Raw genomic sequence first — 24104 nt, 5'->3', positions numbered from 1 at the left:
TATGGGCAATTTAGCACAGCCAATTCACCTGACCTGTACATCTTTGGACTGTGGGAAGAAACAGGAGCACCACAGTTGCCCGAGGCTGAAATCAAACCCAGGTCCCTCTAGGGATCAGCAATAAAGGCTGGCCTAGGCACTCAAAAAAGTTTGAGTTTAATCTCTTGCATTTGAGAGATTTCCCGGAGAAGCTAGTCGCCCACTGTTCCTGGCTATTCTTCCGGAATTTCCCAGCCTGCTTTTCTGTCGGACAGCTGACAGTTTGCCTCGTTACCTGCCGGAGCCTCTGGGGATTTGGCTTCCGAACTCTTCCCACGTCGAGCGGCTGTTTTCCTGGTTCCCTCCCCAGCCTGTACTGTCTCGGCAGTCTGCCCTCTATCCGCCTTGCGACTCCGGCCCCTCTTCCGGGAAGGATCCGCGGGGACTCTGCAGGTTCTCCGCTGCTCCGATTTCACCCTCCCTTTGCTCGATTCGGAATCCTAGGTGACGAAACATAAACGGCGCTGAACGGTGAACCGAAACAAAAAATGCCGCAGTTGCCGGAAATCTGAACTGGATCAGGAATTGCTGGAGAAACTCAGCAGGGTCTGGCAGCATCTGTGGAGAGAGAAACCGAGTTAACGTTTCAAATCCAGTGACCTGTTTGGAATTTCGCCGCTGGACTCGAAATATTAACTCTATTTCTCTCTCCACAGACGCTGCCAGACCTGCTGAGTTTCTCCAGCACTTTTCTGCATTTGTTTCAGATTGTTATGTTTTAGTTTGGAGCCCAGTTCCCCAGTTTGTCAATGTCCTTCGAAAGATTGTTAAGAGCTCCTCATTTTTCATTAAATGTGTGTTTTGTGTCATCTGCAAATTTGATGTGAGTACAGTTCCAACGTTTAAGAGACGTTTGGACAGGTATGTGAATAGGAAAGGTTTACGGAGATATGGGAGGCAAATGGGACTAGTTTAGTTTGGGAAATTTGCCATGGACAGGTTGGACCGAAGGGTCTGTTTCCCTGCAGTATGACTCCATGACTCATAATATCTATACGTTGTATATTCAAGTTCAGGTCCAGGATATTATGGTGCTCCAAAAGACCAGTGCTGATACAAATATCACTACAAAAACATTGTTTGGAATACTGCATTCAATTCTGGTCTCCCCGCTACAGAAACGATGTTGTTAAAGTCGAACATGTGCAGCAAGTGTTCACAAGGTTGCTGCCAGGGTTGGAGGGCTACAGGGAGAGGCTGAATAGGCTGAGGCTATTTTCTCTGGAACCTCAGAGGCTGAGGGGTGACCTTATAGAGGTTTATAAAATCATGAGGGGTATAGGTAGAGATTTTTAAAAATAACCCACAGTCTTTTTTCAAGGGAAGGGAGTCCAAAACTAGAGGACATAGATTTAAGGTGAGAGGGGAAAGATTTAAAAGGGACCTAAGGGGCAATCTTTTCACGCAGGGGGTGGTACGTGAATGGAAACAGAAAGTGGTGGAGGCTGGTACAATTACAACATTTAAAAGGCATCTGGATGAGTATATGAATAGGAAGGGCTTTAAGAGGACTACGGGCCAAGTGCTGGCAAATGGGGCTAGATTAATTTAGGATATCTGGTCGGCATGGATGAGTTGGAGTGAAGGGTCTGTTTCTGTGCTGTACAATAACGTTAGGGTGACTCTCTGCCCTTGGAAAAGCAACCATGAAACACTAGACTCTGTTTCCAATCCACACTGCCTAGGTTAGAGTGGTGCTGGAAAAAGGCTTTTGCCCGAAACGTCGATTTTCCTGCTCCTCGGATGCTGCCTGACCTGCTGCGCTTTTCCAGCACCACTCTAATCTAGACTCTGGTTTCCGGCATCTGCAGTCCTTGTTTTTACCTAGTTGATTCCAATCCACACTGCCCTATCCCATAATTCCAACCGTGTTAATTATGCTAAGGAACCAGGCAACAAACACCAGCCTTGCAAATGATAGCTGTGGCCCAGGAACGCATTTTAAAAATGTGTTAAGAAGACTGCATTAAATTTTCAACAGCACAAAAGAGAGTTAAATAAACTTTCACTAGCCACTGAGACTATTTTGGGGGGCTAAAACATATTTACAAACATGTTTTGTTAATGAACCTGGCTCCACCTGCAGCATATCTGAGAGCCATTAGCAATATGAGCAGTATTTGTAGCATCCAAAGCAGAAACCACAAGTAAAAGATGGAGTCACTCATTCCCCACACATACAGGATCCCCCCGAGCAGACAGGCCAGGATTGAGAAACTGGAATACTGCATAAACTTTCAAGCAAGAGTCAATCACTCAAATATCAACACCATTCAGGTTTTGATTTGCTTTTGTTTTAAAAGAAAAAGCACTTTTTCATACATCTTGTACAAAGTCGCCCTAACCATTTTCAGAACCAAGGGCTGTGGGGAGTTGGGAAGACAGAAGCCATCTTTTTAAATCTTGTGTTACAATTGTTAGTGGGATCTAGAACAGCCTCAGGTGATTGTCTGTGTGGAGTTTGCACGTTCTCCCAGTGTCTGCGTGGGTTTCCTCCGGGTGCTCGGGTTCCCTCCCACAGTCCAAAGATGTGCAGGTCAGGTGAATTGGCCATGCTAATTTGCCCATGGTGTCCAGGCATGTGTAGGTTAGGTGCATTAGTCAGGGGAAATGTAGAATAATAGGGTAAGGGAATGGGTCTGGGTGGGGATACTCTTCAGCGGGTCGGTGTGGACTTGTTGGGCCGAATGGCCGGTTTCAACGCTGTAGGGGTTCTATGGTGATTCTATGTTGACTAGGAGTTAAAAGTAAGGGGTCGCCCATTTAAGAGAGAGATGAGGGAATTGTTTCTCTGAGGGTTGCAAAGCTTCTTTTTATTCACAGGATGAGGGTATGCCTGGCCAGACCGTCATTTATTGCCCATCCCTAATTGCCCAGAAGGCAGATAAAAATCAACCACATTGCTGTGGGTCTGGGGTCACACATAGGCCAGACTAGGTAAAGTTGGCAGCTTCCTTCCCTAAAGGACATTAGTGAACTAGATGGATTTTCCCTGACAATTGATAATACTTTCATGATCACCATTAGGTTCGTAATTCCAGATTTTTAAAAACTATGTTTTAATTCTATCACGGCAGGATTTAAACCCAGGACATTACCTGAGATTCTGGATTAATAGTGTAGCAATAATAGCACTAGGCCGTAGCCTCCATTTTGAAATTCCCTTCCTCAAAAGGGAAGCGGAGGAAGAATCTTTGCAATGTTTTTAAGGCAGAGGTAGATAGATTCCTGACGACGGAGGGGTTGAAAGATTATTGGGGGTCTACAGGAATGTAGAGCTAGGATTACAATCAGATGAGCCACGATTTTATTGAATGGCAAAGCAGACTTGAAGAGGCAGCTGGCCTTATTTTTTGTATGGTTGTAATTGAAATGGCAAGGAGCAAACCAATTAAATATTTTCTAACATGGGTAATAGTAGCAAAACAGTAAAGCCCCATTGTTGGAGAGGTTGCAAAGCCATCATGTCTCAGTCACCAAAGTGCAGGGGGTAGTGTCAATGTCTCTATTCCAGAAGAGCTGAGTTTGAATTGGGAAGTCATGTTGACGTTGTACAGGACATTGGTGAGGCCTCTTCTGGTCTCCCAGTTATAGGAAGGATATTATTAAGCTGGAGAGGGTTCAGGCAAATTTACCAGGATGTTGCTGGGTATGGAAGGTTGGAGTTACAAAGAAAGGTTGGAACGTTTTCACCGGAGCATCGGAGGTTGAGAGGTGACCATATAGAGATTTATAAAAGCATGAGGGGGATAGACAGGGTTAATGTCTTTTCCCTAGGGTGGGGGGTTTCAAGATCGGGGGGCACATTTTCAAGGCAAGAGGAGAGAGATTTAAAAAAAGACACGAGGGGCATTTTTGTTTTACACAAAGAGTGGTTCATGTGTGGAATGAACTGCCAGAAGTAGTGGCAGGTACAGGGACAATTACAACATTTAAACAACATTTGGAAAAGTACATCAATAAGAAATGTTTGGAGGGATATGGGACAAGTGCAGGCAGTTGGGACTAGTTTGATTTGGTATTAATGTCGGCATGGACCGGTTGGACTGAAGGGTCTGTTTCTATGATGCATGACTCTATGACTCTCCAGTACTTAAAAGCTGAAGAAACTGCTTTCATAATGGAGCTAAATGAGTTGATTTTTAAGCTGTAAATCCTTCCGACATATGGCCATGGCAGGTAGTAAGAGTGGGACAGTTTCCTAGACAGCTACATTTGCTTTGGACTGGGGCTTGTGAAAGCTAAAGTCTTTGGTGAAAGATTAATTTAAGGCTTCGGACCACCCACCATCAGTGGGAACCATTGGGGGTGGGGGGGCGGGGGCGTGAACTGGGTCAATCCTCACCATGATATTTTAATATAAATTGACTTACAGAGGAACCTCGATTATCTGAAGGACACTGGCGGGGAAGTATTTGTTTCGGTTAATCGAATTCTGGATAATCGAATGCCGGATAGCACAGGTTAACCATACATCGGGACCTTGCGGTCTTGCTGGATAATCCAACATTCGGATGATCGAATGCTGGATAATTGAGGTTCCTCTATATTCCCTTCCAAATTTTGATTTTCTGTGACGGAGACCCTTAGGAGACTGTCAATCCTAACATGCCTGAAATTAGATATTTGGTTTATTTAAAACAGGAGAAAGAAGGATTCTTGGCAACCTCCTTTTGTGACCACATCCCAGTAGCAGTTACTCTGTTACCGCCATGGTGAGGTATTTACTCGAACCGCTGCAGTCCATGTGCTGTAGGTCCACCCAAAGTGCTGTTAGGGAAGAAATTCCAGGATTCTGATCTAGTGACACTGAGGAACAGCGAAATATTTCCATGTCAGCACAGTGTGTGACTTAGAGTAGAACCTGCAGTTGGCAGTGGTCCATTTGCATCTGATGTCCTTGTCTTTCTTGGTGGTGGAGACTGTAGGTTTGGAAGGGGTTGTCGAATGAGGCTTAGGGAGCTGCTGCAGGGCATCTCGTAGATGGCACGCACTGAACATTAGTGGCGGAGGGAGAGGATGTTCAAGGGGCCAATGAAACGGCTGCTTTCGCCTGGATGGTGCCAAGCTTCTCAAGCTTGGAGCTGCACCATTTTAAAATTTTCATGGGAGGCAATGGCCAAGTGGCATTATCGCTCAGCTGTTGACCTAGAGCCCCAGGTAACATTCTGGCGAACCTGGGTTCGAATCCCGTCACGGCACATGGTGGAATTTGAACCCAGTAAAATCTGGGAATAAGAGTCAAATGGTGACCGGGAATCGGTTGTTGGGAAAAACCCATCTGGGTCACTAATGTCCTTTCGGGAAGGAAACTGCCATCCTTACCTGGTCTGGCCTACATGTGATTCCAGAACTACAGCAATGTGGTTGACTCTTAACTGCCCTCTGGGCAATTAGGGATGGGCAATAAATGCTGGTGACATCCTCAGCCTCTGAACGAATTTAAAGACAGTCTCACCCTTATGCCCACCATGGCTTTGCTCCACGTTTTCTATGATCTCCGCTCTTCCCCCTCCACCCCCCAACTCGACAGTCCTCCGAGATATGTCAGCCAGTCCCCCTGGATTGGCTGGAATTCAAATGGAATTGGCACCTATTTCCCAGTCAAACGACAAAGCAGGTAGCTGCTGCTGGGTTGGGAGTGAGTTTAAGCCCAGAATAGGGGAAGTAGAGCCCAGCGTGGCCAAGCGCTTAGGGACTGTGGTTGAATCATGGAATCCCTAAAGTGTGGAAACAGGTCATTTGGCCTATCAAGTCCACACTGACCCTCTGAAGGGTAACCCCCCCCAGACCCATTTCCTTACCCTATCACTTTACATTTCTCCTGACTGATGTACCTAATCTACACATCCCTGGACACGATACGATAGGGCAATTTAGCATGGCCAATCCACCAAACCTGCACATCTTTGGACTGTGGGAAGAAACCAGAGCACCTGGGGGAAACCCACACAGAAACAGGGAGAATGTGCAAAATCCACACAGTCACCCGAGGGTGGAATCGCATCCAGGTCCCTGGCACTGTGAGGCAGCAGTGCTAACCACTGAGCTACTGTGTGGTGTTGAACTGTTCACTGAGTTTCTTTGTTTTTCTACTTTTTAGTAAGAAGGACTGTAATGTTTAACTTTTTAAACTTAGTTTTCCTTATTTTTCTGCCTTGCAGCCAGATTCCATCCCTAGATTTTGAACTTGGGATAGAGCTGACAGTGGTAACTTGAAAACCTTTCATGGTACTCATGACAATTTAGCTATTTCAATTCAATTCATTCAGAAAGGTGAAGTGTGTTCCATCTCACTCTCAATTTGTGACCCATTCCAGGGAAAATTAGCTCTGGAAAACAGACTGCAAGGATGTGGTTCAGCTGCCTTGTGTATCTCGAGATGCAGAGAGGGAGAAATTGCTGACCGGGATTGTAAACACTGGTGAGTTTTTCCTTTTCTTAAAAAGAAAATATTGTTCGAACTTTGCGTAGTATCACAGTAACTTAAACTTGTTGACACCTCACTCAAACGTGCAGCTAAAGAAGAATTTCTTTTAGAAACTCCAATCTAGATATCATGGCCCACACCCTGCTAGATTTCATTGCACCACCACATGGTTCAGAACATTGAACAAACAATGGGTTCTGTTTTACAATACGTGATTCCCTCTAATAATTAGGTATAAAAGTGTTTAAATTCACAAAGCCTCCCTGCCACCAGAGGGCATCTGACACACTCAACATTCAAAGAGCCCTAACCCGTGACACCACGTTTAAAACAAACAGGTTTTTAAAATCTTGACTTTTCCACAAAAGTGGGAAGTAGAGTTTGACTCTGAAAACCAGTTCAATCTCAGAACCTCGCCAACAAGTTTCATTTCCCTAAAATCCCAAAGTCAATCCTTAATTCCGATGCCCAACTTTAACGACCTTTTTAAAAAAAAACTTTCATTTCTGATTTGGAGATGCTGGTGTTGGACTGGGGTGGACAAAGTTAAAAAAAAAATCACACAACGCCAGGTTATATCCAATAGGTTTATTTGGAAGTACTAGCTTTCGGAGCTCTGACAACAACCTGATGAAGGGGCAGCACTCCGAAAGCTAGTTATTCCAAATAAACCTGTTGGATTATAACCTGGTGTGGTGTGACTTTTCACTTTCATGTGGACTTCCCACATCCCGAATGCCTTCCAAACAATTAATTCCTTTCTAAATGTATGGCGATGGTTGTAATGTGGAAAATGCAACATTTGCTTTGCAAAAAGCAAGTTCCCACAGAGAATAATGACAAAGATGACCAGGGCTGGGTCGGGGGGATAAATATGAAACAGGAAAGTTCTGTTTTTAATCCAGACCAGCACCATATGGGGGTCTTTAACATCCACCTGAGGGGATAGCAAGTTTAACATCTAACGGCATGGACAGTATCTCTGGCAATGCTGCACTCCCCCAGTATTACAAAGGAATGTTTAGTCTAGATTGAGTGCTTTTTACTGGGGCTCGGATGCACAAACCTCTGGGTCACAGGCAAATGCACCACCACAGACACAATTATAGGGCATCTGGAGGTAAATCAGGGCCAGATGTGGACTGATCAGTAAACCAGTTCCTCTTTAAACTGCAAATGCCAAAAGGGTAGCGCAAACCTCGGACACACGACGAACAGCAAAAAAGGGGGAAATTCTGGGAATGCACAGCAAGGTACAACAAACAAACGAGAAACAAAACCAGAAATTGCTGGAAAAACTCAGCAGGTCAGCAGCATCCCTGGAGAGAAAGCACGTTTCAGGTGCAGTGACCCTTCCTCAGACCCTTTCACCCAGGCCCCTCGTGATTCTATAAACTGCTATAAGGTCACCTCTCGGCCTCTAAGGCTCCAGGGAAAACAGCCCCAGCCTATTCAGCCTCTCCTCTAACCTCTCACCGATTATTCAGTAACTTTTGTGCAAACACTCAGCACATTCACACGGCTGGGCTCAGCCCGTCGTTCTCTGGTCGCTGAGGGAACCTCACCTCAGATATGGATGTCTTCTTCCCATCTCCATCCGTTGTCTTTCTGCCCCGGGATTTGGGCTTGGGAGTCTTGGATCCTTCAAGAGACAGTGATTGGGGATGATTTGGTTTCAAGAGAAAAGAACTGCAATGGCAAAAAATTAAAAACTGCAGAGCCCCACAATCTTTGATAAAATACTTACCTTGACAAAGGCTGGCACTGGAAAAGGCACAGCAGGTCAGGCAGCATCCAAGGAGCAGGAGAGCCGACGTTTCAGGGAGGAGCCCTTCCTGCTCCTCGGATGCTGCCTGACCCGCTGCGCTTTTCCAGCACCAAGCTTTTCCACTCTGATTCTCCAGCATCTGCAGTCCTCACTTCCTCCCAAGATACTTGCCTTACACAGTCACCCACTGCACTGATGCTCACACCAAGCTGGAGCAGAGGGAGGCCACTCAGCCCACATCAATTGGGCTGCACCGTGGCTCAATGGTTAGCACTGCTGCCTCACTGCGCCAGTGACACTGGTTCGACTCCACCCTCGGGCGACTGTCTGTGCGGAGTTTGCACATTCTTCCCATGTCTGCATGGGTTTCCTCCCCCAGTCCAAAGGTGTGCAGGTTATGGTGGATTAGCCATGGTTAATTGTCACAGAGATGTGCAGGTTAGGTGGGTTAGCCATAGGAAACGCAGGGTTACAGGGGTAGGGGGTGGGTTGTGGGTGGGATGCTCTTCAGAAGGTCGGTGTGGACTCGATGGACCGAATGGCCTGCTCCCACACTGTAGGGGATTCTACGATCAAGTCTCCTCCACTATTCAAAGAGATCGCGACTGATCTGATAATTCTCATCTCCACTTTCCTGCCCTTTCCCCCAAACCCTCGATTTCCCCTGACTGATTAGAAATCTAACGCAGCCTTGAATATACTGATGACCCAGCCTCGACAGTCCTCTGCGACATGGAATTCCTCACAGTCACTACACTGAGAAATTCCTCCCCATCTCCGCCTGAATGGTGCAACCCGTCATTCTGAGCTTACACGCTCTTGTGCCAGACTCTCCCAAAGGCAGGGGGAGAGGGGTTTGGAGGGTTTGAGCTCTTCAGAAAGGCTGAATAGGCTGGGGCTGTTTTCCCCGGAGCGTTGGAGGCGGAGGGATGAGCTTATAGAGGTTTATAAAATCATGAGGGGCATGGGTAGGGTAAATAGTCTTTTCCCTGGGGTGGGGGAATCCAGAACTAGAGGGAATTGGTTTAGGGTGAGAGGGGACTTAAGAGGCAACTTTTTCACGCAGAGGGTGGTAAGTGTATGGAATGAGCTGCCAGAGGAAGTGGTGGAGGCTGGTACAATTACAGCATTTAAAAGACATCTGGATGGGTATATGAATAGCAAGGGTTTAGAGGGATATGGGCTAAATATAGGCAAACAGGATGAGATTCATTCAGGATATCTGGTCAGCACGGACAAGTTGGACTGAAGGGTCTGTTTTTGTGCTGTACATCTCTAAGACTCTAGTCTCTCCACATCTACCTCTGTCAAAACGCCTAAGAATCTTCCAATAAGGTCACCTCTCCTTCTTCTAAGCTCCAATGAGTTAAGGCCCAACCTATTTGACCTCTCCTCTGAACAGAATCCCTCTAGACCTGGGATTGACCGAGTGAACCTTCTCACGAAGAGAAGTTAGTGGATAATCAAGTCGTCCCTCATGATACTCCTACATTAATTCCAATGAAAGCCCTGAAATGCTGACTTTCCTTCTCTCTCCACCAATGACGTCAGACCAGCTGAGTTTCTCCAGCATTCTCTGCCTGCGTTTCAAGATTCCCAGCACCCACAGTATTTTGCTCGTATGAAAGTGGAACACGCAGGAGAAAGGTCAGCCTGCCTCCGAGGACAGCGAGCGAGCGAGTGAGGTGGAGAGGGGGGGCGAGAGACAGCATGTGAGAGAGAGAGAGCACGTGCAATGGAGCGGGAGAGAGAACGAGACAGAGAGCGAGAGGGAGAGACCTTCTGTCACGATCCGGGCAAGATTATGACACAAAACGCAGACTGTTGGAATCCTAGAATCCCTACAGTGTGGAAACAGGCCCTTCAGCCCAACAAGTCCACACCTTCAGCCCAAAAAGCCCAATATGTCCAAAGAGTATCCCACCCAAACCCATTTCCCCCTACCCTATTACTCTACATTTACCCCTGACTAATGCACCTAACTTACACATCCCTGAACACTACGAGCAAATTAAGCATGGCCAATTCACCTAACCTGCGCATGTTTGAACTGTGGGCGGAAACTAGAACACCCAGAGGAAACGCACGCAAACACGGGGGGAATGCGCAAACTCCCCACAGACAGTCGCCCAAGGCTGGAATCGAACCCAGGTCCCTGATGCTATGAAGCAGCAGTGCTAACAATTGAGCCACTGAGTTGCCCTCAGAACATGAACAAAGGGGAGGGTCTGCAATAGGGCAGCTGGCAGGAGGGATGAAATAGTTAAAAGCTGTTCTGAATTTAAGTGAGAGAACAAGAAAATGAAACAGTAAACTAAAGGGGCGGGGGGTTAAGGTGTAAAACTATTGACAAAGTCTGACGTCACACGACACCAAGTTATAGGAGAAAGTGAGGACTGCAGGTGCTGGAGAGTCAGAGTCGAAACTTATGGTACTGGAAAAGCACAGCAGGTCAGGCAGCATCCGAGGAGCAGGAGAGTCGACACTTCGGGCATAAGCCCTTCTTCAGAAATGTGGGGCAAGTGGAGAGATAAATAGGAGGGTGGGGTGGAGTGGAGGGTAGCTGAGAATACGATGGGCAGATGGAGGTGGGGGTAATTGTGATAGGTTGAACCAGAGGGTGGACTGGATAGGTGGGAAGGAAGATGGACAGGTAGGACAGATGATGAGGGCAGTGCCGAGTTGGAGGGTTGGATCTGGGATAAGGTTTAGGGGGAGGTGGGGAAATCAGGAAACCTGAAACCTTGTGATTTTAAATAAACCCGTTGAACTATAACCTGGTGTTGCGAGACTTCAACAGTCCAACACCAACACCTCCACATTAAAATGCCTGAACACAGCGTCAAGTCCCAAATGTTACAATGGGTCAAGTCAAAAGAGGAGGTCTTGCTTAGGTTGAGCTCTGGAGAAGGCAAAAAACTTTTTATTCAAGGCTAGTGCAACACTACAAATAAAAGGCTGCAATTTTAAAATTTATTTTGAGGTTTCGTCTTCAGAGAATGCTGCTGAACAATTGAACTGGAGTCAGTGAGAAGTTCACTGCAGAACAATGTCATTCAGGGAATCCAAAGTGGAGTCCTTATTTTAGGTATTTGAGGGGGATGCACGTGAATAGTATTAGCAAAGCCAGTGTGTGTTATCTATCCCTAATTGCTCTTGAACTGAGCAGCTTGTTCGGCCGTTTCAGAGGGCGCTTAAGACTTACCCACGATGCAATGTGCTAGGGGCAGCATACCGTAAATACTCAAGAAATAGTTGATTTTTTTTCTCTGCTTTTTAAGGTTAAATGTATGGGGTCGACTATTACATGGAAACTAGTTTTGAGGGGCTGAAATTCACACCCATCATAATTCATACCATAGCATTAGCAGAAGCCCAACTGATCGCAATTAGGGTAATTCTGAAAACCCAGAGCAGAACACAACAGCCATCGGACTGGAAGACTGGGAGAACAGTGGAACAACCGGCAGACAGGAAATGTGGAGCGGGATGTGATGGCCGGCACACTGACTCATAAACGTCGATGTGTTATCTGTGAAGAACTAGGGTCGGACTTTTACACGAGATATATGGGAAATCCCAGGCTATTTGGCCAAAAATAGGGGCTCGAATTTTACATGAGATCAACTACTATTCAAGAATATATGGAATTTACCTCCCTAGAGGGTATTTATGATTTACCGTTTAATGGACACTGTAACCAGAGATTGCCTTTCAATTCCAGATTTTGTTCGCTGGAGTTAAACACCCATCGTGTGGTGGTGGGATTTAAGTTCATGCCCACTCATGAATTACTGGGCCAATGACATTACGCCATCATCTCAAAACATTATATTTTTTATTTGTTCATGGCATGTGGGCATTGCTAGCAAGACTAACATTTATTGCCCATCCCCTAATTGTCCTGAGCGCAGTTAGGATTAGATTAGATTCCCTACAGTGTGGAAACAGGCCCTTTGGCCCAACAAGTCCACACTGACCGTCCTAAGAGTAACCCACCTAGACCCATTCCCCTACCCTACATCTCCCTCTGACTAATGCGCCTAACACTACGGGCAATTTAGCATGGCCAATTCACCTGACCTGCACACCTTTGGACTGTGGGAGGAAACCCACACAAACACGGGGAGAATGTGCAAACTCCACACAGACAGTCGCCCGAGGCTGGAATCGAACCCAGGGCCCTGGCGCTTTGAGGCTGCAGTGCTAACCACAAGTTAAGAGTCAACCTTGCTGTGGGTCTGGAGTTACATGTAGGCCAGACCAGTTAAGGATGGCAGCTTCCTTCCCTGAATGACATTACTGAACCAGATGGAGCTTTTTCCAACAATCAGCAATAGTTTCATGGTCATCATTCGATTCTTCATTCCAGATTCATTTATAACTATGAAGATGATAATACAGTGGTGAATGCACAAGTTTATTGTCACATGCTGTATCCCTTACATCCTGGCCAGAGAGAGAAGACAGCACAGCAGTTTAAAAAGTCTTAGAGTCACACACAGCACAGCAATAGACCAACTCGTCCATGCCAAGTTTCCCAAACTAAACTCGTCCCAATTGTCTGCATTTGTCCCACATCCCTTCAAACCTTTCCTATTCGTATACTTACCCAAATGTCTTTTAAATATTGTAAACTGTACCTGTATCTACCACTTCCTCTGGCAGCTCATTCCACACACAAACCACTGTGTGAGAACATTACCCCTCAGGTCCCTTTTAAATCTTTCTCCTCTCACCTTAAAATTATGCCCTCTAGTTTTGGACTCCCCTCACCTAGAGAAAAATTTCCTCTCGCTCAATGTTGGCAAAACGAAATTACTGATCATTGACTTCAGAAAGAAAGAAGGCCCTATCTACATCGATGGAGCAGAAGGTGAGAGGGTGGAGAGGGTAAAGAGGCAAGAACACCATCTATTGAGACACAACTATCACTTTCATAGGGACTAAGGAAGCAGCTCTTCCTTTTACCTGCTTCCATCAAGTTACTTTTTTTGTCTTAATGAGTACTTCTGAATTGAGAACAATGATAACTTACAAATATGTAAAAAGTGAAAGAACTGTGGACGCTCGAAATCTGATACAGAAACAGAAATTGCTGGAAAAGCTCATCTGCGAAGAGAAATCAGAGTTAACGTTTCGGGTTGAGTGACCCTTCCTCAGAAATGACGGAAGGTAGGAAAATGTCGGTTTATATGCAAACGGTAAGGTGGAGAGGAGAGGGTAAGGAGTAAATGATGGTTGAGATAGAGCCCAAAGAGGGAGAAGAACAGTTCTACAGAAAAAGGAATGGATCTGTCTGGGAGGGTAAATAGCTGCTAATGGAGACAGTTAGTGGCTAACAGCGGGTTGTGTGTAATGGCAGACTGTGTGGTAACAAGGCCTGGTGTGTGGGGTTGGGATAAGAACATGGGAGAGTTCAAGCCCTAAGGCTGTTGAACTCGATATTGAAACCTGAAGGCTGCAGGGTCTCCAAAGTGGAAAATGAAGTGCTGTTCTTCCAGCTTACGCTGAGTTCGCTGGAGCACTGCAGCAAGCCTGAGGCAGGGATGATGGCCAAGGAACAGGATGGGGTGTTAACGTGGTAAGCAGCTGGAAGGTCAGGATCTTTTTTGAGGGCAGAACATTGGCGGTCTGCGAGGCGGTCACCCAGTCTACGTTTCCCCAATGTTACACCTGTATTGCATATCGAGAAATCCTAAACTGCATGAATCACAGAGATAACACACACAGTGCAGCAGGTAATCAAGGAAGGTAAATGGAATGCTGGCCCTTATTTCAAAGGGGTTGGAGTACAGAGTAGGGAAGTCTGACTGCAACTGCACAAGGTGCTGATGAGACCACATCTGGGGTACTGTCAGCAGTTTTGGTCCCCTTATTTGAGAAAATATATCATTTTGTTGGAAGCAGTTCAGAGAAGATACACTAGGATGGTGGGAATGTCTTAATGAAATGTCTCCTTGGAACTCTGCTCACTGGGGTTTAGAAGGATAAGATGTGATCTCATTGAAACATATAAGATTCTTAAGGGGCTTGGCATGGTCAATACTGAGAGGATGTTTCTCCTAATGGGAGAGTCTAGGACCAAAGGACAAGGTCTCAGAATAAAGGGGTGCCAATTTAAAACTGAGATATGAAGAAATTTCTTCTCTCAGAGGTTTGAGAGTCTTTGGAAATCCTTACCAATGGACAGCCTTGAGGGCAGAGCCCTTCTGTATGTTTAAGGCTTAGGTAAATTCTTGATCAGTCTGGGATTTAGGGTTAGAAGGGAAGGGCAAGATGTGAGATGTCCCATCAGCCATGCCCCTATTGAATGGTGGATCAGGCTTGAGGGACTGAATGGCCAACTCCTGTCCCTATTTCTTCTGGTGTTATGCTTCACAGGAGCGTTACCAAACAAAATATAGTTTTGGAAGGACACGTGACCTGGTGGAAGCACTAATTGTTAAACGAAGGTGGAAGGAACTGTAGTGACTAGGGCTCAGGCAGCTGAAACCATGGCTGCCAAAAATATGGCTGCCATAGCAACGAAGGATGGAGAGTAACCCAAGGCCACATCACCACAGCAGCGCTCCAAGACTATCACTTCCAATTAAACCTGTTGGACTATAACCTGGTGTAGTGTGATTTTTAACTTGCTACAGGAAGGATGTCGTTAAACCTGAAAGGGCTCACAAAAGACTTACAACGATGTTGCCATGGTTGGAGGATTTGAGCTACAGAGAGAAGCTGAATAGGCTGGGGCTGTTTTCCCTGGAGCACTAGAGGCTGTGGGGTGACCTCATAAAGGTTTATACAATCATGAGGGGCATGGATAGAGTAAATAGACAAGGTCTTTTCCTTGGGATAAGGGAGTCCCAAACTAGAGGGCATAGATTTGAAGTGAGAGGGGAAAGATTTAAAAGGGACCTAAGGGGCAACTTTTTCACGCAGAGGGGGATACAGGTATGGAATGAGCTGCCAGAGGAAGTGGTAGAGGCTGGCACAACTATAACATTTAAAAGGCATCTGAATGGGTGTATGAATAGGAGGGATTTAGAAGGAAATGGGCCAAGTGCTGGCAAATTGGAATAGATTAATTTCGGGTATCTGATCGGCATGGACGAGTTAGAACATTTCTGTGCTGTATATCTCTATGATGTCTCCATCAAATCTCACCTTAACCTTCAAGGCCTCGCAGAAACAAAGTCAGCTTTTTGACCTCTTTACTTCCCCATCGACTCACAGGATTTTGAATGACTTAAAGCGAAACCTACAAATGCCCTCAGTAAACCAGGCAAGCAAGACCCTGGCAGTCAGACCCTGTATGAGAGCAGTGACACTGGATGGCCAGGTCAGAGAGCAGATGCTTAGACAATACAACAAGCAAAGGGTAACAACAGCAATAGCAGCAAAGTCCAGTTCAGATGACATGAATCATTAACATTTTTCTTTAAATAAAAGGGTCTAAAACTGAGATGAACCCTCCAAAAAATGTCATACTCACCTTTCGGTGCCATAGGTCCTGGGTTTCCCTAAAATCAATAGACAAAGATGTTGAAGTTTGTTAAAATACTGACAGGTTATTCAGCCCATCAAATCCCTACTACTCCACACGAGTCATTTAGTTCAGATTCTTTCACCGGATGGGGTATCATAAGACCACAAGGTATACGTGCAGAAATTAGGCCATTCAGCCCATCGAGTCTGCTCCGGCATTCAATCATGGCTGAGGAGTTTCTTGACCTCATTCTCCCGCTTTCTCCCCGTGACCCTTGATCCCCTTGGTAATCTAGCTACCTCCGTCTTAAGGTGTCTCTGGCAAGGTTACCATCCACGGCCAAGCCTCATGATCCTGAAGGGATGGTTTGTTCAGCCACTTCAGTTAAGAGTTACCCACGTTGCTGCAGATCTGAAGTCGTATGTAGGCCAGACCAGGTAAGAATGGCAGATTTCCCTTGCTACTGGGCATCACTGAACCAGATGGGTTTTACAACATTTGATGATAGTTATGATGATCTTGAAACTGAAATCTAGCTTTGAACTTCAGATTAATTAATTGAACTCAAAATCAAGTGAGCAAGCAAGCTCTTTCAGCTCAATGTATTGGTTGAAAAATCCATGACTGGATTCTCTACTAATATCAACTGGAAGCCTATGTTTAATGGTCAATATAGAATGGGCATTCCTACAGTCCCACACACTAGCAGATTGATCTTATCGGCAATTTCTGCTCACCTTCGAGATATTTTCTATTCACCGTCTATGTTCAGAGACAGTAGTGTGCTGTAAAAATTGGTGCTGGGTTCACTGTTGTCTCTCATTTATATAAATAATTTTGGATGAGAAATATAGGAGGCATAGTAAGTTTGCGGATGACACCAAAATTGGTGGTACGGTGGTCAGTAAAGAAGTACAATAGGAATGTGGTCAACTGGGCTAGCGGGCTGAGTAACGGCAGATGGAGTTTAATACAGATAAATGCGAGTTGTCGCATTTTGGTAAGACAAACCCGAGCAGGACTTATACAGTTAATGGTAGGGCCCTGGGGAGTGTTATCCAACAGAGAGACCCAGAGATGCAGGTACATAGTTCCTTGAAAGTGGCATCACAGGTAAACAAGGTGGTGAAGAAGGTATTTAGCACGCTTGCCTTCATCAGTAAGGGCACTGAGTATAGGAGTCAGGATGTCACATTACAGCCGTACAAGACATTGGTAAGGGCACATTTGGAGTACTGCATACATCTTGGATTGCCCTGCTTGAAGAAGTATGTTATTAAACTGATTTGGAGGTGTCAGTGTTGGACTGGGGTGTACAAAGTTAAAAAATCACACAACACCATGGTTATAGGAGAAAGTGAGGACTGCAGATGCTGGAGATCAGAGCTTAAACGTGTTGCTGGAAAATTGCAGCAGGTCAGGCAGCATCAAAGGAGCAGGAAAATCGACGATTCGGGCATATTCCTGAAGAAGGGCTTATGCCTGAAACGTCGATTCTCCTGTTCCTTTGATGCGGCCTGACCTGCTGCACTTTTCCAGCAACACATTTTTAAACACCACGGTTATAGTTCAACTATAGCTGATGCTTCCAAATAAACTGTTGGACTATATCCCTGGTGTTGCATGATTTTTTTAAAACGTTATTAAATTGGAAAGAGTGCAAAAAAAGATTCACAAGGGTGTTACCGAGAATGGAGGATTTGAGTTATAAGGAGCGGCTGGGAATTTTTTATCCTACCATGTAGGAAGTTGCAGGGTAACGTTATACAATCGACGGTCATGGATAAGTGGATGGTCTTTTCCCGAGGGTAAGGGAGTCCAAAACTAGGGGGCATAGGTTTAAAGTGGGAGGGGAAAGATTTAAAATTGTTGTGGTTCTGTTCGCCAAGTGCCTAGAGGCATGGCATTTATCCCCAGATTCAATCAATAAGCACATCGAGCTGGACCCAATATACCGACCACCGCAGCGGACAGCTGAAACTGACAACCGGAAGCGGCAGATTCAAACCACTACAAATGGCGGAGGAAAGATCACAGAAGTGCTTCACAGGAGGCTCCCAAGCACTGAGGATGTCACCTAGACAGGGGACGAAACGTTTACAACACAAATTCCCAGCTCGGCGAACAGAACCACAACAACGAGCACCCGAGCTACAAATCTTCTCACAAACTTTGAGATTTCAAACTGACCTGAGGGGCAACTTTTTCACGCAGAGAGTGGAGCATGTATGAAACACACTGCCAGAGGAAGTGAGAGAGGAGAGTATAATTACAACATTTAAAAGACATTTGGACAGGTACATGGATAGGAAAGGTTTAGAGGGATATGGACCAAACACAGGCAAATGGGATTAGTTCAGTTTAGGAAGCTTGGTCAGCATTGACAAGTTGGGCCGAAGGGCCTGTTTCTGTCCTGTGTACCTTTATGATTATGTAGCTGCACACCTTGGGAGCAAGTGGAATCTGAACCCAGGTCTACCAGCCCAGAGATATGGACGCTATGACTGCATCTCAAAAGCCCCTGACTTCTGACAGATACTAACATAGGGCTTGTCAAAACTCTGCTGTGGGGTAATAGTTACCCCAATTAATTGAAAGCAATTTCCGCCAGCTGCTGTAGTGGGATTTGAATCCCTGCCTCCAGAGTATTCACTTCTGTCTCTGGTTTACCAGTTCAGTGATATTACCACCATCTCCCCTATTAGCGACTCATCCCACTCGTTTGCCTCTGTCCCTTATCCTATTGGATGTCCATCTTTCCAAGTGGCCCAGTTCATTCCCTATGAAGACAATACTGAGCAGGCTCCCTGAACAGCCAATATACCTCTCAAGCAACATCGTTAGTGTCTATGTCAAACCAAGAGAAGGGGGTCTGAACACAACACAGGTGATGGAATTGTCTCCAATGGCAGAAGCGTTAAAGTGATTAGCAAAAGGTGACATGAGGAAGAACATTTAATTTTTTTAAAAACGTAGCCAGTAGAGTACTTACAATGTGGAAGCAGATAATTCGGCCCGTCGCATCCACTCCAACCCGCTGAAGAATATCCCAGTCACACCCTACCCTATCCCATGTAACCTACACATTCCCACCTAACCTACACTATGGGGCAAATCAGCATGGCCAATCCACCCTAACCTGTACATCCTTGGACTGTGGGAGGAAACTGGAGCATCTGGAGGAAACCCACGCAGACACGGGGAGAATGTGCAAACGCCACACAGAGGCTGGAATCAATCCTGGCACTGTGAGGCAGCACTGACCCACCGCACCACCCACAACCACAACAACTGCAACACAAACACTGAGTTTACACAGTGGAAGTAGCTTCTATAATCACTCCCGCATGAGAATTAACTGGATAAGGAAACTAATTGCATGGCCACAGCAAAGGTGTGGGCAAATGGGGCTAAATGCACTGCTCTTGCAGAGGACCACTACAGACATGATGGCTTGAATGGCCACCCTTTGTCTTCTAATCAAATTAGAAAGAGCGAGTCATGTCTTGGCCCTCGTGTGACTGACTTCTTCGGTACAGAGGTATCTGGGCCACACAAGATGACTGGATCTAGTAGCTCTCTCTGGTTCTGATGCCTCTCCACCAAGTGGGCACCCACCTGAAGGGGGAGCTACTTCTGTCGCTCAGTGGTTGGCACTCCCAGCCTGCGGGTCATGTCTCCGAGACCTTGTCCAGGAATGTTGGTCCGTGACAGAGGCCGGGTGCAGTGCCGAGGGAGCACTGCACTGTTGGAGGTGCCATCTTTCAGAAGCCCACATTAAACCGAGACCAAGCCAACTGCTTTCAGATGAGTTTTTTTAAGAAAGGCCATAGGATGATATTTTGAAGGCAATTGAGGTTAAATCGCCCAGTGCCAAGGTCACAATCATCCTTCGCTCAGCTCCATAGCAGGAGGTCCACCCAGTTGTCACCACGCTGTTTGTTGGATCTTGCTGTGCACAAACTGGCTGCTGTGTTTCCGAGATTATTCAAGTGATTACACCTCAAAGAAGTATTTAATTGCTTGCTATGCTAGTAGTTGCTGCTTGATTTGCATCACATCCACCCCCTCCATCACCAATGTGTGCACTATCTACAAGATGAACTGCAGAAATTCACCAAAGATCCCTCAGACAGCACCTTCCAAACCCAAGATCATTTTGACTTGATTTACTACAGTCACCGAGGTATGGTGAAGAATGTTGTCTTACATGCTTTACAGGCAGATTGTACTAAACAAGTGCTTCAGGGTAAAGGTACAGAGTGCAAGACACCATGTTACAGCTGCTGAGAAGTTGCAGAGAGAGATCTACATTAACGTTAAAGAGATCCACTCAAAGGTTTGATAACAGCAGTGAAGAAGCTGCTCTTGAATCTCTTTGCACCTGTATAAAAACTGTTATACCTTCGATATCTTTGAAATCTTCCATCTAGAAGGACAAGGGCAGCAGATACACGGGAACACCACCAATTGCAAGTTCCCCTCCAAGCCACTCACAGGCCTGACTTGGAAATAGTTCTGATGAAGGGTCGCTGGACTCAAAACGTTAACTCCCTGACTTTGAAATATCCCGCTTCCCTTCACTGTCACTGGGTCAAAATCCTGGAACTCCTTCCCTCATTGTGGGACTCATTGTGGGCCTACCTACAGCACAGCAGCTGCAGAAGCCAACTCACCGCCCACCCTCAAAAGGGCACTGGGCATGGGCAATAAAAACTGGCCCAGTCAGTGATGCCCATGCCCCATCTAGGAATTTGATAGTAGTTGTCTTTTCCCTAACATGGGGAATTCCAAGGCTTGGGGGTACATTTTTAAGGTGAGAGGAGAGAGATTTAACAAAGACATGTGAGGCTTTTTTTTTAACACAGATGCTGGTTCAAGTGTAAAATGAACTTGCTGAGGAAGTGTTGGATGTGGGTACAGTTACAACATTTAAAAGACATTTAGATAAGTTCATGAAGTGGAAAGGTTTGGAGGGATATGGACCAGGAGCAGGCAGATGGGACTAGTTTGGGATTATGTTCAGCATGCACTGGTTGGACCAAAGGGTCTGTTTCCATGCTGTATGACTCTATGCCTCTATGGAACATCCTGAGATTGTGGCAGGCGCTATATAAAAGCACTTTATTAAACTGGTGGTTGAAAGCTTCAAGTTCCTGGTAGTAAGCACCATCAACAATCTGTCCTGGTCCATCCATGTCAATGCCGCAGTCAAGAATGCACACCAATGCCTCTACTTCCTCAGGAGGCTAAGGAAATTCAGCATGTCCACAATGACTCTGACCAATTTTCATAGATGCACCATAAAAAGCATCCTATCTGGATGCATCACAGCTTGGTTTGGCAACTGCTCTTCACAAGACCAGAAGAAACGACAGAGAATTGTGAACACATCCCAGTCCATCACGCAAACCAACCTTCCATCCATTGACCCCATCTACACTTCCCACTGCCTCAGGAAGGTAGCCAACATCATCAAAGACCTCTCCCACTCCAGTTAAACTGTCTTCCACCTTCTTTCATAAGGGAGTTTGGAAACAGACATCAACAGATTTAAGAGCAGCTATTCCCTGCTGTTATCAGACTTAAAATGGATCTCTCATACATTAGACTTGATCTTTTTTCTAGCATCTTCTCTGTAGCTGTAACACTATATTCTGCATTCTGTTCTATTACCCTGATGGACTCATGTAAGGTATAATTTGTCTGGAAAGCCGTAGAACAATACTTTTCACTGTGTCTTGGTACATGTGACAATATTAAATCAGATCAAACCACTGTAAAGCTGCTCTGATTACCTGGAACCAAATGGTTCTTCCATTACTGTCACGTAGCGACTGCATTCCATCGACATTGTAGCAACGGAGCCAGCCTTCAAAGGCAGAGGATTCACCCACATGCTCGGGATCATAACCCTTGCCACCTGCAGTTGGGAAGAGTGAGGATTAAAATGAGGGTTGACTGCTGTTTCTTACTTGCCTTATTAAGAAGATCCTCGTCCTCTTTCAAAGACCAAAAATGGTGGTCAGAAGACACCTCGGACACTGACAGCCAGTTCACCTTTGTCGGAGAGAGTCAATTGATGAGACACGGTCTAACCAGAAGGAGACCCTCTCTTCCCCCACCCCAGCCTCCCCCCAATTAAAGTTGGAAGTGAGGACCTTGCAGCTGCTTGGTCCTCTTTCCCACACAGCCACAGGGAGGCGCTATGACTGAGTGAGCGAGATTCATGCCTGATAGGGGAGTTAAAGCAGATTGGGACGAGACAGGTGTTATGAAGGTGTAGATGTGTACTGTATCGGGTTTAAATTAGCAAAGGGGTTTACCCCGCATCGTAACCCAGGAGAGTGGAAGCTATAGTCAGATCAGCTGGAATCTGATCGATTTGTTGGCTACAGCCCAGGAGCTGAATGGCTTACTCCTGATTTGTGCCGATGAGACAGCGGAGTTCACGTTTTACATATTGGAATGTAAACCTGGAAGCAACTCACCCAAATTAACAACCTCCATCGGAAGCATGTGACAAAGTTCCAGAAGATCAGGATTCTCCATCTTTATCTTTATCTTCTTACTCAAAGATACCTCATTCGCCTGAGACTGAAAGATGGGTGAGACGTTAAGAGCTGCACCAGCCATGAAAGCTCCAAAGGTAAGCAATCCACCAACTTACAACAGAATTACTTAGTTGAGAAAGACTATCTCCATTTGCATTGCCATTTTATTTTGAACGGTTTTCTCGGGCGGCATGTTGCACAGATGTAATTCATGTACCCTCGGACTTATTGGCTCCTTTAGCCCGCTCTCATAAGCGGCTCTTGAAGACACAGATTCTGAACGGGGCAGGTTGTAACGCGAGCACTAACTTATCCTGCACAATGTGTAAGATTAGCCCGTTTGGCAACTGTCAATTACGTGCTGCAGGGATCGAACCCCACTCTAGAACTGTCGGCACAAGCAAAAGGCAGATGTTCCAACGCAGTACTAAAAGAGTGCCGCCTCATAGAGATGCCGGGTTGGACAGTTCAGAAAGATTCGAGACAGAGAGAGAGAGAGAGAGAGAGAGAGAGAGAGAGAGAGAGATTGACTACAAATTAGTGCAGAGCATCCTCTGCATGAGACATATCGATCACAGTTCCTGGATTACAGAGCATCACTGAAATCTTTTCGATTATCCATGTATTATTCCCAAAATACAGGGAGGAAGGGGACATTGCAGCTACACTATTTTTCACCACCAGAAACGTTTTTCTTGGAATCACTCCTGAAGCCAGCGTTTATTTCCCGCCCCAAATTAAACAAGGTGTTGAGATGTTCTCTAGAATTGAACCAATTAGCTTGTAAGGGCATTCCAGAGGCAGTTAGGAGTTACCTACATTTCTGAGAGGCTGGAGTTACATATGGCCCAGGCTGGCTTGGGCAAGCAATGGCCGAGAGGTAATATTGCTCAACTGTTTATCCAGAGACCCAGGTAATGTTCTGGGGACCTGATTTTGAATCCCGCCATGACAGAATTTGCATTCAATAAAAATCTGGAGTTATGAGTCTAATGATGAAGTTTAAAATCTCACAACAATGCAACGGGCCTAACAGGGAAGGCAGAGGAACTCCGGGCATGGTTAGGAACATGGGACTGGGATATCATAGCAATTACAGAAACATGGCTCAGGGATGGGCAGGACTGGCAGCTGAAAGTTCCAGGATACAAATGCTACAGGAAGGATAGAAAGGAAGGCAAGAGAGAAGGGGGAGTGGCATTTTTGATAAGGGATAGCATTACAGCTTGCTGGATATTCCTGGAAATACATCCAGGGAAGTTATTTGGGTGGAACTGAGACATAAGAAAGGGATGATCACCTTATTGGGATTGTATTATAGACACCCTAATAGTCAGAGGGAAATTGAGAAACAAACTTGTAAGGAGATCTCAGCTATCTGTAAGAATAATAGGGTAGTTATGGTAGGGGATTTTAACTTTCCAAACATCGACTGGGACTGCCATAGTGTTAAAGGTTTAGATGCAGAGGAATTTCTTAAATGTGTACAAGACAATTTCTGATTCAGTATGTGGATGTACCTACTAGAGAAGGTGCAAAACTTGACCTACTCTTGGGAAATAAGACAGGGCAGGTGACTGAGGTGTCAGTGGGGGAGCATTTGGGGCCAGCGACCATAATTCTATTTGTTTTAAAATAGTGATGGAAAAGAGTAGACCAGATCTAAAAGTTGAAGTTCTAAATTGGAAAAAGGCCAATTTTGACGGTATTAGCAAGAACTTTCGAAAGCTGATTGGAGGCAGATGTTCGCAGGTAAAGGGACGGCTGGAAAATGGGAAGCCTTCAGAAATGAGATAACAAGAATCCAGAGAAAGTATATTCCTGTCAGGATTA

At 45.7% G+C, this 24104-nt stretch overlaps 1 protein-coding gene and 1 long non-coding RNA gene across 6 annotated transcripts in view; one reads left to right on the top strand and one right to left on the bottom strand.

The window, feature by feature from the left end:
- neil1 (nei-like DNA glycosylase 1) overlaps positions 1 to 24104 on the bottom strand; it is a 39938-nt gene that overhangs the window by 998 nt on the left and 14836 nt on the right. For 3 of the 4 annotated variants that reach the window (XM_072553093.1, XM_072553094.1, XM_072553095.1), the window contains exons 5-9: positions 22209 to 22314; positions 21516 to 21640; positions 15724 to 15751; positions 8035 to 8111; positions 275 to 479 (exon numbers count right to left, since the gene is read on the bottom strand). In XM_072553093.1, coding sequence (XP_072409194.1) covers positions 275 to 479; positions 8035 to 8111; positions 15724 to 15751; positions 21516 to 21640; positions 22209 to 22314 — 541 coding nt within the window. The remainder of the gene's footprint in view (positions 1 to 274; positions 480 to 8034; positions 8112 to 15723; positions 15752 to 21515; positions 21641 to 22208; positions 22315 to 24104) is intronic. The other variant, XM_072553096.1, reaches the window with a different exon arrangement.
- LOC140458470 (uncharacterized) lies at positions 6207 to 22568 on the top strand. 2 transcript variants are annotated; one of them, XR_011953498.1, is made up of 3 exons: positions 6207 to 6270; positions 6360 to 6463; positions 22296 to 22568. It is a non-coding gene; the product is annotated as an uncharacterized lncRNA (long non-coding RNA). The 2 variants fall into 2 exon arrangements; XR_011953497.1 differs by lacking the exon at positions 22296 to 22568 and adding an exon at positions 11519 to 12539.

This window comes from Chiloscyllium punctatum, chromosome 33 (assembly GCF_047496795.1).
Source record: "Chiloscyllium punctatum isolate Juve2018m chromosome 33, sChiPun1.3, whole genome shotgun sequence".
NCBI classification, from domain to species: domain Eukaryota; kingdom Metazoa; phylum Chordata; class Chondrichthyes; order Orectolobiformes; family Hemiscylliidae; genus Chiloscyllium; species Chiloscyllium punctatum.
The sequence above is the reverse complement of the archived record's forward strand: the minus strand, read 5'-3'. Positions and strand labels throughout refer to the sequence as shown.